The sequence below is a fragment of the Egretta garzetta genome, unplaced genomic scaffold (assembly GCF_000687185.1).
Source record: "Egretta garzetta isolate BGI_Z169 unplaced genomic scaffold, ASM68718v1 scaffold523, whole genome shotgun sequence".
Lineage (NCBI taxonomy): Eukaryota > Metazoa > Chordata > Aves > Pelecaniformes > Ardeidae > Egretta > Egretta garzetta.
The window spans coordinates 1,674,865-1,692,413 of NW_009259177.1; the positions used below are offsets into that span (position 1 = coordinate 1,674,865).

Below are 17,549 nucleotides of genomic sequence, written 5' to 3' on the forward strand. Positions count from 1 at the left end.
TTTAAGACAACGTGTGTTTTAACAGTTATTTCCTGGTTTCCTGTACAAATGTGTGCTAAATCATTTCTGGTACTATGTAATAAAAATTATATGCCAATATCCATAGCTTTTGAGGTTTAAGCAACCTTAATTTAACATTCTAAAAATAGGTATTTTTAATGATTTTAGCTTTGTGGATTCTTTTTGCTTAAGAATGTATTTTAAGATGATTTATTTACTGCAGATGATGGAAGATTTTGACATTACTCAGGAGAAGTTTGATTAAAATATTGCATTATTTAATGAATCCTGCATGAATAATTTTATTAAGCTGCCTGTGAATTTAAATTGTTGAAAAGTCAATAAAGTAACAAAAGAATTATATAGATGGTCCTGCAATAAAATTTTTAGAATACTGTATATAAACAACCCTGTGTTATATCTGCTGTTCCTATATATAATAATTATATTTTGAACTCAAAATCCAAAAGAATGCTTCTTATATGTCACCAGACCGGAGGCAGGGATAGAAGGTTTCAAAGTGTAGAAATATTCTTCTAATGTTATTGAGTATTTTTGTAATTAGTACCCATAAAAATGACGCTTTTTAAAGTATTTCAATTTTAGGAAACTTTCTTCCCATATTCTTCCTTTTAAAAAAATAAATAAAACCCTGAAAAAATACTTGCCTATTTTAAATTAGGGTTTTAGTGTTTTGGATTTTTCACAGCTGCCGTTTTCAAGTAAGATGTCTTTTCTAAATGTTCAGTGTTTCCATTTAGACGCTGCCTTTATGAGTAGCATATATAGGCCAGTAATTGAGAAGCCCTGTAGAATTTTCCTTGTTTTCAGATGTAGAAAATCACCCTTAGGTTGTTCAGAAACTATATTAGGCTGCACAAAAAACCATCCAGCGTCCTTGTCAGAAAAAATCAGCTTGACTTGCAGCTGACAGAATGCAGAGCTTGCAGTGCACCTAGTACTGTTAAAAACATCTGAACAGCTATAGAAGCCTCCTGTGTGAAGAAAACGTGTTCCTCCTGGCATGGCATAGGGGTTAAAATTTATCAAAAAGCATCATCTAAATCGATATTTTCCAGAAACTTTTTAAAGTCATTTTCAGGGCACAAAACGAAGTACTTCTCATTAGAGCGTCAGTGGTTATCAGTAACCCATAAGCCTTGTTTTGCTGGCTGCTTACTGGTGCATTTAATAAAATAAAGATCACTCAGTGGTGCCGTGGGCAGCATGCAAGGTGATAGCCATATTTGCTTACTGTAAATACGAGAGAAAATCACACACAAACCGGCTGTAGTTTTGACAAGTATTAAGATCCCTCTTTACATCTGTACTTCTGTACCAAAGTGCAATTAGTTTTCCTCGCACAAGGATTTCTGTTTATCTTATTCTGCTTGATTACTTGAGTATAATCGCACCGTTTGCTTCATTGCTCCTGGTAGTAAGCTCCAGTTTAAAAAGGGGAGGATGAGTGTGTGTAAATATACAGAATTCTGCTGTAAGACTCTAATTTATGCATCTGGATGACAGCATTTTCTTAATTTTTTTCCCTCCTTTACTCTTTCTTTCCACAAGGTTTGGTTCACGTACATCAGATTCCTCGGCTTAATAGCTTGATCTGTGATGTGTCAGACACGAAGGACCTTGCTTTTAGATTAAAAAGGAAGCTGTTCACCATTGAGGTAAGAGAAACAGTTTTGTTTCACTATTTAGAACCCAAAAGGTGGAGCTAATCCCATCTCTTATGTTTCATTTTGTGAAATACATAAAATATGCATCAGATGATGTAAATTCATTTCATTCTGGGTTTGCTGTTCAGAACGGTTTTATAAAATACTGTAATATGCCTTCTAATTAAAAATGTCTCATTTGCTGCACTAAATCGGTCCGTTATAAATAGTTTATTTTGGTTTAAAATGTACATAGAAAGTAGGCCACAACCTTCAATAACAAAGCGTGACATGTTTCTAAGGATGTCAGGAGCATATTTAATTAAATGTTAATGACTTGCTCTTACTTGTGTTAGTGGGTGGGAAAGTAGCTACATGTTATTACCCCAGTAGAGGGATTTTAATGTATAATGCTGCCTAAAATTGTGTGTGGTATGAGGGATAAGTGTCCTTATCAGTATTCAGAAACCATTTTCTTTGCATTACTGAAATCACCTTTCGCTCTTTTATGTCATTTTAAACACAGTATCATTTACACTAATGTCCTTAAGTAAATTTCCTACTAAATTTAAACTTTTTTCTGTGACCTTTATGCAGACAGTCCTGATAGAAGGCAGTAATACAAAAGATGTATTTCATTTTAATCTTGCTAAAGAGCAAATGAACATAGCACTATTAAGCAATTAGAGCTGATGTATTTATTAACCAAGTAATGCTTAGAGATGGAAGGTGGCTTTCGGGGTGATGTGATAGTCATCGGTACAGTCTGCACAAATTTTTTTTAACAAAGACATAAAACAGCCGAGCATCCCTGACAAACCATTTTGTTTAATCTCTTTTCAAATGAAAAGCTCTTAAGCAGGCCACTTGTCTTAACTGCTTGAAACCATAAAAAGAGAGAATTGCCACCAATAAATTAGCATATTTTTTACTCCATCACCAAATGATGGTCAATGTGGCTTGGCACTGCTTTGGTATTTGGGACTTCACCCTTAAGTGACCACTTTGGCCCTTATTTGACCCTCTGCCCTTTTTAGCTGGCCACTTGATAAGGTAACTTAAGGGTTCTCTCTCTTCACTGCCCCCTCCCCTTCACAATTGCAAGTAGCCCTAACCTATAAATCATTGAAAGGGCCCTATCAAGTGACAAATTAAGGTGCCCTCCTCCTAATTAATGGTCATCAATGTCTTTAATTATCTAATCCTATTGAGAGTAGTTAATAGTTAATCAGGCAGCCAGTTCTTCATGCAGGTCATCTCTGCATGAGTGCTAGAAGTTTCTCAACTAGAGGTATCCTCTTCAGAAGCCACTTAAAGGCAAATAAGTGGAGGAGGGCTTTTTTCCCAAAGACATTCCTTTATAATGTTTCTCACTTTCCAGAGAATGCGGTTAGTGAAACCAGGCATTGTGAGGTATTAAACCATTTTAACAACTGCTTTTGAGCAGTAGATTAGAAACAAAAAGCTTAATAGTCTGTGTTTGGTTTTAAAATACAAATGTTCCTACTGTTTTCAGAAGTGCAGAGAAGCGTGCACCCTTATTTCACAGCATAGTAAATTCTCATTTATTATAGCTATGAATTAAAATATTTGGGGGTTTTTCCTCACTATGAATCCTGACTCAGAATATAATTTTTTCTGTCAGCCGTATTTGGGATTCTAATTTGTAATGTCATTTGGAAGGAAAAAAAAAACCTTAGTGGGAAGCTCTGTAAAAAGAATTGAATTAGCCATGGGGCAGAAGCGTTGGAAATGGGTGTAGTGGTACTCTTGAAACAACCTGTTGCCCTAGACATGCGTAGATGACCCACGTGTATAATTTCTCCCTTCATTGCTCAGCTGCAGCCCCTTTGAATAACTTCAGGTTTTGTTAGACATGTGCTTTCTATAAGCTGAACTGACACAAACTAGCCCGTTTTGAACATGTTAGATCACTGTCCTACTGTGATCTTCCTGTACCCATTTCACTAATCTATAATACATATGTTTTTCTTCCTCATACTATTAGGGGAGGCAGACTACAGCTAGGCTCACTAGAGCAATGAGGTCAATAAGAAAATGGGAGCAAGGGAAAATTGAATTAAGAAGGGATGTGAATACAGTCTTCTAAAATGGGTTTCTGCAGTTAGAATGCGATGAGTCAGCAGTCAGGTTTGGTTCTGGTGGTAAAAACATAAAGCAGCACACTGTGCGTTACAAGCAACAGTGTGCTTTATACAAAGTGCTACTAAGTCTATAACTTCTTTAGTATGTAGCTTAAATGTGAAATGAAAATATATTTTGAGTATGTTACAGTTTTTGGAAAGCTCCTGGTTAGTTTTATACAGAATTTAGGGTAAAAATAGTGACTTCTACTTGAAATGCCACTTTAAAATCAAGTTACGTAAGAAAAGTTAGAAATACACGACCTATCATTTATGGCAAAATTTCTCCAAAAAGGGTTTTCATGACTAGACCATTCTTTTTTTACAGTTTAAAATAAGGGCATGGGACCCTGATTTTCTCATCTCTGGATTGCTCGCAAGTGAAAAAGCGCTTTATGGTTTGGCCCTCCTCAGTAAAAAAATTTAAATGTCAAACCCATTTTATTAGATTGCAGTTTTGTGGGAGGGACTCCGCCTCTTTATGGTCTGCAGAATCATTTAACTGTTTCAGTTTTTCTTGTCTCTTCTTACTCAAAGTAAGATTGACTGAAATGTATTCTAAAGGTTGTTTTGGGTTTTTTTTTTTAATTCAGCATGAAAATGTTTTTTAATTCATATTTATAAGTGTTCATTTTCCATTTGTAAATTATGAGGTAGACCCTTTCCAGGAAAACTTTACATGTTTATGGTAAAAGCTGCAGTAGTTATATTTTTGGGAAAGCTTGCTTTCCCAAATCTTCACACGTTAGTTACTAGCAATATATTATTATATGCAATATTATCAGAGATCTATCTTATGTGCATACCACTTTAAAGGACACAATTTTGAAGTTAGCTTGTCTAATCCTATTTCTTCCCACTTTGGAATCTTAATTAGAAGGAGATAAAAACCATCATTTGACTAAATTATTGTCTTGAATCTGTAGCAAAAGGTATAATCCGCAATTGGGCCAATTAGTGTACCCCATAGTTAGCTATGCTGAGGCAGGAAGCTTGATTAGATCTGACACCAGCCTAGTTCCCACTGTTGTTTTGCCAGGTATGATGGTCAGACTTCAAAGGGCTTGAGGCATCAGCAGGGCAAGGTTTGGAGGCCAGCTTAGGTCCGGTCGTTAATCTCTCTGCTAAAACCACAGCAGCCCTCGCACAAAACAAGCTTACACGACACAATCATGCGGTATTAAAGTTTGGGTTGAGTCATGCCAATTTGCCTTTGATTTTCTGATGATTGACTAAAAGATGGCTACATGACTAGACACATACTGAAAGTTTACTGATTAGGTAAGTTCCCCAAATATTTGAAATATTTTTTGATTTCTCAGTTAAATGATATGACAACACCTTCATATTAATGAAACTTTTCAGCAGAATTGTTCTTGAAATACTTTTTGATTTGTTTGGAGCTCTGAATGTAACTTTTATCAACATTTGATAAATTTTGTAGTAACATTATGTTCATACATTTATTTGATAGAACTTTATCTTTGTTGTTCCAAAGCCTCCTGTATCAAAACTAAAGGAATCTGTGTCTAAATTTGATTTCACAAAATTTCTAAGGAAACATTATTTGTCTTTGTTATTTAGGTACATTTACAATTACTCGCAAAAAGGGAATTTCCTCTTAATTATTTTCCACCTCACCGTTGAGTAAAGCGCTGTTCCACAGCTGCGATTACATAAGTGTTCCTTTCTTTTGCAGTCTGATTTGTTGAAATATTGCAGTAACGGTGACATGTTTCCATTCTGAGAAAAGCCTAAGGCTGCTTTAGTATTATTCCAAATGATTGAAATTGCCATCTTGCTGACTTTCCCTTGGGCAGCTTAAGGCCTGTTTACTTTTGTATTTGTTTCACATGTTCCCTCTGAGTTTGGCTGGCAGGACATCATTACCTGGTTTGACAAGACAGTTGGAGAAGATTCATATTTGATTAACTCCCTTTGTTACTGTCTGGTCAACATAAACCTCTGAAATTAAGTATTTAAGGTTAAAACTTTTGATAAATGTTTGCAAATAGGAAAGTTTGTGGGTTGGGTTTTTTTTAATTCCCTAGTTTCGCTTGACTGCTGATTTCTTAAGTCTTCAGGTAGCAGTCAATTGTTAGTAGTAGAGAGAATAAGCTTTTTCCTACAAGTTGTATAATATAGTTTGTCTAATAAATAGTTGTTGTGATTTTTTTTTTATTTTTATCAATACCCAAGAGCCAGCTAATACGATTTTCTTTTTAATGGCTGTATAACACCTATGCAAACCAGAATATAAAAGACAGTTCCGTTTGAAGCCGTGTCATATACTATATAAAGAATTGCCACACAACAAAAGTTATTATGTTTCCAGAGCTTAATGTGTGAGTTCAGGAGATTCTTTTCTGAGAGGTGTTTCTTAACAAGAGGAGAAGAAAGTCAGAATCAGAGGGGCCCTGTGGCAGGGAAGTTGCTGGTTTCTCAGTGGCAGGCAGATACAATATGGTACTGTGGTGCAGTCTGCAGTGCATTTTTCCTGGTGGTAATTGCTGGAGTAAAAGGTTATGTCTTTGGAAGGAAACATCATCACAAAGAACAACAACTGAATCTGTATAGAATTAAAAATAAATGTATGATTCCAAAGACGTTTAAATAATGTCCTTTCTTCATCTATCAGTAAAGTATAAGAAAATTAATGATAGCCAAAATAAGCAAGATTTAATTGCAACTCCAGATATTCATGTGTATGTTATGTGTCCAACATCAGGTTTTGGAAGAAGTCTTAAAAGTCTTTTCTCTTAAGATGGGGAATTTGGCAATTGAAAACAGGACATACATCCTGGGTAGCTTCCATCTGAAATCTCTGTATTTCTACTTTTTTTTTCATTCTATCCCTTTTCATTGCTTCTTTTATATAGACTATACTGTGGTAAAATTCTTATTTGCACAGGAGAAGTGCAAGTAGCTACTGCTATAGTTTATTTACCAAACAGGTGGGTAAGACCAAGTCAGAGCTGATGTCTGCAGTGCTTGCGTCTGCTATTAGCATAGCACAAGTTTGGTCCCAAGTAACTCAGGAGGTGGTGATGTCACTGGGTGCCGGAACTGTGCTCCCGGAAACATTCGGTAATTATTCATTAAACACATCAAGAACAGGTATGCATGTAATGGTTTAGGGTTATTTGTGAGCTATTTCTTCTGAAGGAACAAATCAACCCTGTCACCAGTACATATGGGATCAGTATGTATTTAAAATATGCACACGTGCCATACCAACCTCTGTATCAGTGAGAATTAGGAAGTGTCCTCTGTCATCACTTCTTATAGGCTTCTTCCAAAAAAATTTGAAACAGCCTTCATTAATGACTCACCCTACTCCTGATTATATTCCACTGACGTTCATGGAGTAATTTTGTAAACAAACGCATTTAAATTAAAGAACTATTTTAAGCAATACTTTAACAAAAAAAAATCTGTGAGCCTGAGAGCTGACAAAAGGCAAAATATTGATTTATTAGAAATTTAAGTAAGGTGATAGTTCTATAGCAATCGGTCAGTAAAATACGGAAATTAATTCTTGTTTGCCGAGATAAAGTTCACACAGTGTAACACCAAAGCTAATATATGCTACACGGTACCTGTTGTAATAGTGGGAGCTTAGTCACTATACCTTTGTATATAGATAAAAGCAACCCTGATCATGCACTGGTGACATTACAAGACTTGACCCCGTGTTAGGGCCTTACAACCTCAGAATGAAACCTGCTTTTACCAAGCCAGAGGGTAACATGGTTGTGACTGCCTGGCTGCCCAGTGCCTGGAGCATGGATGAAAGTTTACAGGTGTTCCTGGTTCAAAGGTGAAATGGAACTTCTCTGAAGTGTTACAGAAAGTGTATTTCTTTAATTTTCTAATGTAATAAAATCTTTGGAGCCTCTCATCCCCAGGAATTTGAGAACACAAGTACCCTGGGGGCTTACAAGGAAAACTTCTCTTTCTCCTCAGCCTGCCTTGAGCAGATAGCATCATACCTGGCAAAATCTAGTACTGGATGCTCCACTTCAGCTCAGGGACTCAAATGCAAGGGCCTCTGCATATAAAAACTGAACTTTCTAACAGAGAGAGAGGTAAAACATTGCAGTAAAATTCAGCTGAAATTTGTGCCAGTCAAACCACTGTTGCATTGATTTTTCCTGTCCATTTTCCCTATGATATTAATAAAGACATTAGCACTGGCTTATTTAAACATAGCTCAAAATATAGTAATTATAACGCCACAACATTTTTTTAATCTAAAATTTATAATACTGCAAAAAGATTCTCCTGCAAAACTAATTCTGTCATAATTCCAAGCTCCATTCTGCATTATTTCATCTAGTAGCCAGTTCAGGTTCTCTTTACCTGGTATGGTGTACTTCACTGAATTGTTTTGTCAGATGCTGTCAAGCCAACCTACCATTGTTAAAGAAAATCAAACTAAATCATTTTGGCATGAGCCTTCCAGGAATAAGGCATAGAATATGAAGGGTTTGATGAAATCAAGGATTTGATTTCAATATTGTAAAAGACTGCCTGTCAAAAATGTATTACATTCTTTCAAACAATTTTGAATAAATAAACGGGTTTAAATTCGTGACAGTACAATTTAGATAAAGTTTTGGGAGATATCTTTAAATTATAATAACTTGAGGTAAAACAATACTTGGAGTGCTCCTATTTAAAAAAAAAAAAACCTCTGAATGCTAATAGTGCATAGAAATGAAATCAAGTTTTATGCGGTATATGGAATTTCAGAACACTTGTATCTTGTGAACATGTGGAAAAAATTCATTTTAAAATATTACCTGCTTAGTGTGTAATACCAACTAGTGTAAACTAAATCATTTTGATATTCTGAAGATGAATACAGGAAGGTACCGTTAACTTTTAGACTGCATATGAAGATTTGTAATATCTTGAAATTTATTTCTTTATTAATTTTGGTTTATGAGTTGTTTCACATCATACAAGTATAACATGAGGTCTCCATTCAGTTTTTCTAAACTTTAACACTTATTATACAGTGCACCTACAGTTCCTTGTCAGTAAAAAGAATTCATATATATTTTTATTTTTAAAAAATTATGTTGTTTGGAAATATTTATACCATAATTGTGTTGTTACAATGGAAGAACATGCAACAAAGCCATTAATGCAATTAAAGGTCACTTGTACATATTGTAATGGACTGCTCATTCACAGGATCTGCGTTAAGGGTTAGTGCTGCAGCATGAAATGGATTGGCCTTGTTCAGTCTGTAAATAAATGGGTCAACTTATCTTGTATTCACCTGACAAATAAAGTAGTTGACATATTCCCACTTTCTTAGTATTAGATGGCAGGTAGGCTGGAGAGATCTTTCGTAAAAGTGTTGGTTAGTAAAGATTAAAAAACTCTTTATCTACAAGGATTGTATTTTTCACTAAAGTTGTAGTGCTTTTTAGACAAAGTTCTGTGGGTATAAGTTAGAAAGATATTGATGGCGAGTTATTAAGAAGTAGAAAGAGTTAAGCACCATATTCACAGTAGTTTTCTGCATGAGCTGAGTGCCACCTCCATCCATTAATGCTCTTTAAACTGCCACCAAACTTTAATAAAAATATTATATTTCATAATTGTATAATGTTCTCACTTTCAAATAATAGCAATTTCAGTCATGCCATTACACAATAAAACAGATCTCTGAATTTTATATATCCCTGTAAATGCAGGAAAATAAAAATTAAAGCTTATAGGAAGGCCTGTATCATACATGAACCTTATTGAAATGCATTGAAGTGGGAGTTCAGGGCTGTTACTGAAAAGTTGGTAATAGGATGTCTTTGCATCTCCACATGGAAAATGGGCATCCATCTGGATCTTCTTGTCTCAGTACTGTTATGCTTCGGACTATTGATCTTTGGGTAGAAAGTGATTCAAAGTACTCTGTAAATTCAGAAACTGGAAGATAGCCCCATCAAAAGCTTGGAAAGGGTTAAAATGTCATTTTGTAGGAAAACAGCAATGTTGCCAAATGTTCACACCTAATAAAACAAACTCCAAAATGTTTTATTGTAATTTTGCAAATTCAAGATTAAGGGTTAACATTTCCAGTCTTATGAAAATATTAGTGATTTTGGATGAACATAAATCTGTAAGGAAACCACAAATTTATAGTTTCTTTAAATTTTTCACCTCTACAAGAACTGTTTGTTACCATTTTGCTGATCTATTTATTTTACTGATTCACAAAGAATATTACCATTTACTGAACTGTGTAACATACAGGAACACTTTTTTATTTTATTTTTATTGAGGGCAAACTAGTCTTACTATTCTTAGTCTGAAAGACTTAACAAAAGTGCCAAAAAGAGACAGGAGAAAAAATATACATAGACTGCAAAGTACTGTAGGTGAAGAAAAAAATGTTCTATAACTATTGTGCAAATACTACCTTCTGCTTTGGCCAAATTATGGGGTATTATTTGTGGCTGAATTCCAGAGTACATCTTATTTTTATATTCCTGGCCAAGAGGAGTATGCAAAAAGTAGATTGTCATGAGCAAAATGGCTGAGGACTACAGTGCCTAAGGCATAAATAAACTTAGGTTTTGGCCATGCCATCTTTATTGCTCTCTTCCTCATAGTCATTTTAGTTGCGTGGTTTTGATTTTTTTTTTTTTAAATTTTCTTTTTCTTGGTTGTATTAGATACGGTTTTCAGAGGATTCTGTTATCATGCATAATGCAATTTAAGATTTTTCATTGCATGTTAAAACCCAACAGCTTTTGAAATACCAAGTGAGACTGTCTACAAGAAGAAAAATATTATTTACTGCATTTAAAGGGCTATTTCTGGCCAGCTTAACATTAACATAATATTGAACCCCTTCAGAATAATAGCTTGAATTTGAATGGCATTACCAAGAAACAGTTCAGCTCCCTCTTTCCTCATTCCTTCCTTCTGAAGAAAGAGAGCAGTAACTCTATAGTTTACAATAACTAAATCTTTGTGTTGATGTCCATAAATACATAAGTAAACAAAGTGAATTTGGGTGCCAACTTATACCAGCAATAGACTGCTTGACTTTCAGAAAAAAGCTGTTAGTGATCACTGAAAATAATTAATTTTAAGTGCCTCATTTCAAGTATTTAAGGTTTGAGAAACCTATGGCTTTTAGCTTATGAATACTGTCCATGGGTTCTTCATCTTCTTTGATCCTGCTTTAAATCTATTACAGCAAAAATTTTTATTGAAGAATTTTCACTCTGACGTTCATAAAGTTCCTATGTTTACAAAACAGTTACCAAATAGACTTACCCTGTTCTCGTATGAAACCACTAATCTTTGGGCAGTATATGTGCTTGAGTCACATTTAAAAGTAAAAGCAGAAAACAAAAATCAAGAACTATTTATCACTTTTAAGTGAGAGGATGTGAGCATTGCTGCACAAGAGAAATCAATTTCACCTTACATCCCAAACAGTGCTGGCTATTCTTAAAATAACCTGATTGCTTAATATTTAAAGTTTTAAGATCTTTAGTAATCTTTGCTAAGGAGCTGTACATTCACGTGTTCTGAAAAAGATAGGCTTTGTGTGACTTGCATATGAATGTTTGAGGTGGACGTCTTGGCCATGGTAGCTGAGTCTTGAGGGGACTCAAGAATTGTCTCCATGATATACCCAGAATATCTACTGGGGGTTTGAATAGAACCTTAGTGGGGTATTTGTAAACAAAGCATTTCATGTGTTTGGGTAGTAGCTGTACAATGACCTGCCTTGTCGTTGGGTTGGCTCCAGACTCTCCAGCTGGAGGAGGTAAGAACTGTGTGGTTGGCAGGTAGGCTCGGGGTCTGAAAGTGGCAGAAAAACTTTAACAACGGCAGTCGCATTTCACTCTTCTCAGTCAAGGATGACAGTCTTCCGGTATAGTTTTTGAACATGCACCCTTACTTGCTTTTATTTGTGAGCCAACACACAATTAGATGAACAAGAGGAAAAGTTTTTCTTGTGTACCAAGTGTCACTGGTATTTCTTGCTTTTAAGGGCTTCTATGTGCAGCCTGAAGTTTGTATGGTTACCTGGATATTCATGGAACGTATAGCAGAATATGATGATTTAATACAAAATTCAGCACTTTTTATTTTTCATCATGTATCACATAAGAGTAGAAAAAATTAAACTATGGAAGACCTTGTTTTGCTATTTTTGTTGGCCTAAAGACATAGGTGTCCTGAATTTGCAGTGCTCACTTGCAGATTGACTCTGGGAACCAAGTAGGGCGTGCTGAAGCTACACACTCAAGACTGACCAAGGAGAGTCTGCTCATAGCTATAGCCACAGCTTGTACCTATCTTGATATACAGTATGTGTGATATATAGAATAAACACATCCATCAGCCACTTGAGCTGCCATATGTTACTAACTGAGTAGCATTTTATTTTCAGCTCTTTATGATGTGGTGGTTGTTATCCATTGGTTGCATCTCTTCTCTCATTGATTTATTAGGGTTTTAGTAATGTGTTGCGTAATCAATAAAGACTGTGGTCTCTTAAGTCAGTTACGTCTCAGGTCTACAATCTAAAGCCCCTGAAGGCAACATCATATATTTCTTAATCAGTACTTCTCACCTTTTAGTATAAGACTTTGTAATTCTGGGCAGATTACAGGTTTCATGTGCTGCCTCAAATGCCCTTTCACAACCCCTTTGCTACCAGAGTAATGTGACAGGAGGTATATGAGGATTTGCTGCTGTAATATAGGGGAAAATGGTTCTACTTCCAGGATGAGTGTTTATTAAGAGATATGAACCAGTACTTAATTTGTAATTCTTGTTGCTGTTAAAAAAAGGAATTGTAGAGAAGAAAATCTAATATTTGTATTTAGATGTGGTCCTCAATAGTAGCATAGCCATGGGCTGTTTGTGCTTGGTCTACATCATCTAGACTAAAAATAGCCTTCCTGTCATTTTATTGGCAGAGTTTTAGCTACTCCTTTAATTCTGTTTAAAAATGGATAGAGAGAAAGACAGCATAAATATTGAATGTGTGCGGATATTCTGTAACTAACAGGAGATTCCTGATGCTTTGAAGAGCTGTATAGTTAAATGGAATTCATGTTTTGCTTAAATAAAGAGGCATTTTGTAAATTATTATCATCTTTAAATGTATGAGGTTAATTTTTTATTTTTTTATTTGAATCATTAAAATAGCTATTTTTAAATATCTAGGCAGTAACATATATTTGCTTTATTTTTATTAGAGTCCTGCATAGGTTTTGGTCTTTTTAGGTTTCCTTTACATTTTGATAAGAAATTGCTAATGAGGTATTTAATTTCTCATCAGTTAATAAAAAGCCACATTATTTCTAATTTTTCTTTTAATAAAGTGAGGTTTTGCAGAGTAAGAAGAAAAATCACTACTGCCTGTTAAAATCTGGAGCAATAGTTTGAAAAATTATGTTTTGTTATGTTTTGGTTTTTGAAAACCTGTGGAAACAACAAAGGAAGTGGCTTGTTCTTGTTCTGTCTGTCCTAAGAACACATGGGGTACTCTAGGAACTCTCAGGACCACAGTTACAGTACGGAAAAGATACAGTTTGGAGGTGGGCTTGTGTTTGTATTGTCTTTTTCCTGACCTGAGAAGCACATTCTGGCTTTGAAAAATCCCTGAGAATTAGATTCAGGTTACTGAAACGCCCTTAAACCTGCAAAGGAAAATTTTTGCTGTGTTTGTAGAGTTAGGCTCTGAGGTAGAAGGGTTGCACTGAAAGGATTTTGTCAGTGGATTACCTATATCCTTATATAAGCACATTCTCCTTCTGTAGTCTGAACTAAAATTTCTTCGTGTACCATGGTCTCTTCTACTATTGCCTCTCCTGTCTTGCTCATCCACACCATGGTGTGTATTTGCATCCTTTAGGACAATATTACTCTGCACATTCAGTTTAGGAGTTGTTTGCGCTCACACAAATACATGTATCTGGAGTACTTTCTTGCAGCATTTATTTGGTTTTCATTATTTTTGTTTTCTCGACTTTGTGGTTTGAAATTATATTGTTACTTTACAAATTGATCCGTAAGATTAGCATTTATTGAAGGTGCAGTAGGAGAAGGTGTGTTTGAAAGTAAGTTATGTTAACTGCTGCTTTTATGGAAGGTTGTTGGTGTTGTTAGAAAGGGGATTATGAAAAGAGAAACGATCGATGTTGCAGTTTTTACAGTAGAACATCTAAAGTAAAGTGAATAGTTGCATTCCATCAGTTGCAAGTGCATAGCATTGACATAGGAGGGTATCAGTTTTCACAACTGATAATCAGTGTATTTACTGGCAAAAATAAGGGATAACTGGAGTACTGTTATATGTACAGTCTAGATGTCTAGTAAAAATATTTATAAATAAAGCAGAATTTGTACGAAGCCAGAAATAGACAGAGATCATTTTTAGTGAGGAAAGAATTGCTGTTTCTATGAACTGTTCAGCTAATGAATATTCAAACTATTTTATGAGTATTTTTAAGCTTTCTTTTTCCTAAAAGATAAGTATGTTTCCATACAAAATCATATTCCTAAAAGATTTACTGTTCTCAGCATAATAAAAATATTGTAAAATTACTTCCTATCTTGAAAAATCAAACCAGCTATTCTTGTTTCAAGTTTCATCTAATATATTGTTCCGTATGGTTGTATGATAAACACATTACTCCTTGAACAGGAATTAAGAGTAAAGCTGCCAGGAAGGGGTTTTGTTGTCAGAGTAGTTCCCGCCTCATGTTTTGTAAGAGATTTCATGGTCCCATTGTAAAGAGTGGATGATTTAAAACGTGTTCCCAAGATAAACTTTCCCATTGTCATTAATGAGGATGGATAATACTGAGTGACAAGTGCATTAGGAATGACACAGAAAGAGCTGTTAGATTTGTCAGAGCATATCACTTCAGGCAATGAAACTTGAGGACATTCTCTTTTAGCAATTTTTTGCTATTTATTAGAGACCCAAGGATTGTGATTGCTCACACAGGTGGATTTTACTGTTTTGTTCATTAAATATTTAGGTACCTTTGAAAAGGTAAAGGTGTTAAGTGTGACCATTATACTCCACTGTGAAGGGTGCCAGCGGTTGCTTTGCTTACAAATAATTCAGCAAAACTAATATACCTTTAATTTGTTCTAAAGATGTTTATTTGGTGGATAATTTGTAATTTGCAATATTTTTACTGAGCAGAAATATTTAAAGTTATATAATAAGAAATGCTCTGAACTGTCATACTGAAGCTTCTGGGATAAAGAAGCTTAAAATTAGGGCACTATACATGTAATTTACATTGACTTAAAAAATTGTATTTCTCCATAGTGGAAGACTTGTTAAATATTTATCTCTGAATAATTAATAATGTATGACTTTTTCTGGTGTTTAAAATCTTTCCAAACTACAACATGCCTATCAATTTCCATTTTGAACATGCAATTGGTCACTTTTTCGCCTTGATTCATCTTGCCTGGCTGCCAACCAAATTTTGCCTCCGTGTACCTTCTTGACACTAATAATGACTGAGTTTCTGTTCGTTTGCGTGCAAGATTTCCCAAGCGGCAGTTTGGGGCTGGGATAAACTATCTATCATGATTGCGTACAACTAATCTGCCTCAACCAAACCACCCAATGATGGAAATTGCATTTGACAATTCACCTCTCCTTGGCGTGCCTGAGGTGAACATAGCTACAGACCATCCCCGGAAGGGCACAGCAACTCCTCCATATGTTGAGGAGGATCCTTTTATTTGTGTCAAGAGACTTTTAGCAAAGCATGTATAGGCAGAGATTTTTTTTTTCTTGGATTTCCTTGTTTTCAGATACATGGTTGCTCCTTTCTCCTAACCAAAGCATTTTGGGTTTGTGAAGCATTTTCTGATTTTTAATTCATTAAAGCTGTTAAACTCTTTCTCTGAGATTAACCAGTGCAATATTGGATGTATAGGAGATAAAAAATTCAGGAGGTATTTAAAACGTCATGTGTTATTTGTTAGAATACTATGCTATTAATAGACCAGTAGCGCTAGTCAAACATATCAGACAAGATGCCTGTTACCGTGGTGGCCTTTACCAAAGCTTACACCTGCTTGGAGCATTCAGATAATACAGAAGAATGACAAAGCAAAATCTGTTTCTGTCATATAAGAAATCTTTCCATTCTCTTCCAAATGTTAAATTAATTTGTATTGTTTATACTTACTGGTTTGAAAAGCTGAGTGTGCAAATATGATCTGGCAAAACAGACCGTTTATTTCTGGGCAAGATTACTCAGATAGTCTTCAGGGTAAAAGCTTTTTAGGATTGCTTTTTGCTAAGTATTGTCCTTTTTGTATGAAGTCACTTTTATCATAATAATTTAAGTAATAGCCTATGTCACCAGGAGTGCTACTTTTCATTAGCACTGTGTATCATTAGCTTCACCAGATATAATTACGTTGTTCAAATACAGAGTTTCTGAATAGTTAGGGTAATAAAATTCTGTTTCTAGGAAGATCATTTATTTGTAGTTTTCTGTTATAGTTCCAACTTACTGAGTTAAAACGTACACTGGTTTGGTATATAGGTCCCTTCCAACTCAAGATATCCTATGATTCTGTGATAATCCAGCTAGATAGAAGATACTGAAGAATTGCATTCTGGAACATGTGTTGATTTCTCACTGTTTTGTTTAACAGCATGTTTTGCTGTATTTGCATATTTCAACAGAAGCATAAAGATCTGCAGTCCAATTGTCCTTTCAAATAAGTGCAGTCCATTCCTGTTGCTAAAAAGGGGAGTTTCAGTGATGCACTCATAAAGGCATCTATCAGCCTAATTTTCTTTCTGACACATCAAGTCATACTTCTTTCTTAAAACTGAAATACATTTCTTCAAGCACTTTCATTCAGCAGATTAAGTTTGAGCTGAATTAATAACCCTTTTGATGTGCTCAACAGCTGAATGTAGTACACATACCCATCTTAGTTGTGGGGAGGAAGCGAAGTAGTATGGGTATCATGCTTTCTGCAGCATTTCCAGCCAACAAGTCCAGAAGAATCGGGACTGTTTTGAATACATAAATCATTGATCTTAGTAACCAGCTGCTCTGAAGGCAGGGAAGCCACACAGCCATGCTCAGTTCACATGTTGCAGTATATGTGTACTAAATCTGCCCATAATTTATGTCCTGCTTTCCATATTTACTCATTTACTTATTATAACTAATTTTGTTCTGATCCTTCTTCCTTTGAGTGTATCTCTATGGCACAACACAGTGCCCTGTGTAGATGCTGCTGTCTCTAAACCAGCTCTCGTGTGTATTAAAAGCAATACTGCCATGTTAGACCTGGTAGCCCAAGCAGAGCACCCACCTAACCACAGCTGTTTGCATCATATTGCCTCATCATGTTCTTGTTCTTTGTAGTAACTATTCAGTTTGTACATGATTCCAGAACTTTTGTTTTTCCCTTGGTAGTAACCATGACTTCTTAAACAATAACTTCTTAAATTTTTAGTCTGTGTTTGAAATTTTTCTTCTGTATTCTTTCCTGTGTGCCATCAAAGCTTTATGCTATGACTTGGCATAATGACCTTCCTCATATGTAATAGTTTTTGTCCACATCAGAAGAAACAGCTGTCATAAAAAAATGAGATTTTTTCAGACCTCTGCTATTACATACTAAATAGCTATACTGTTTTTATGGTCTACAAAACATTAAAGGGATTTGGAGGTGGCGGAGGAGTTCCACC

At 35.2% G+C, this 17,549-nt stretch overlaps 1 protein-coding gene across 1 annotated transcript in view; it reads left to right on the plus strand.

Moving 5' to 3' along the window:
• Positions 1-17,549, plus strand: part of ELP4 (elongator acetyltransferase complex subunit 4) — a gene marked incomplete at its 5' end in the record, with an annotated part of 155,751 nt that overhangs the window by 69,744 nt on the left and 68,458 nt on the right. Inside the window, one exon of the mRNA XM_035891184.1 lies at positions 1,573-1,679. Coding sequence (XP_035747077.1) covers positions 1,573-1,679 — 107 coding nt within the window. The remainder of the gene's footprint in view (positions 1-1,572; positions 1,680-17,549) is intronic.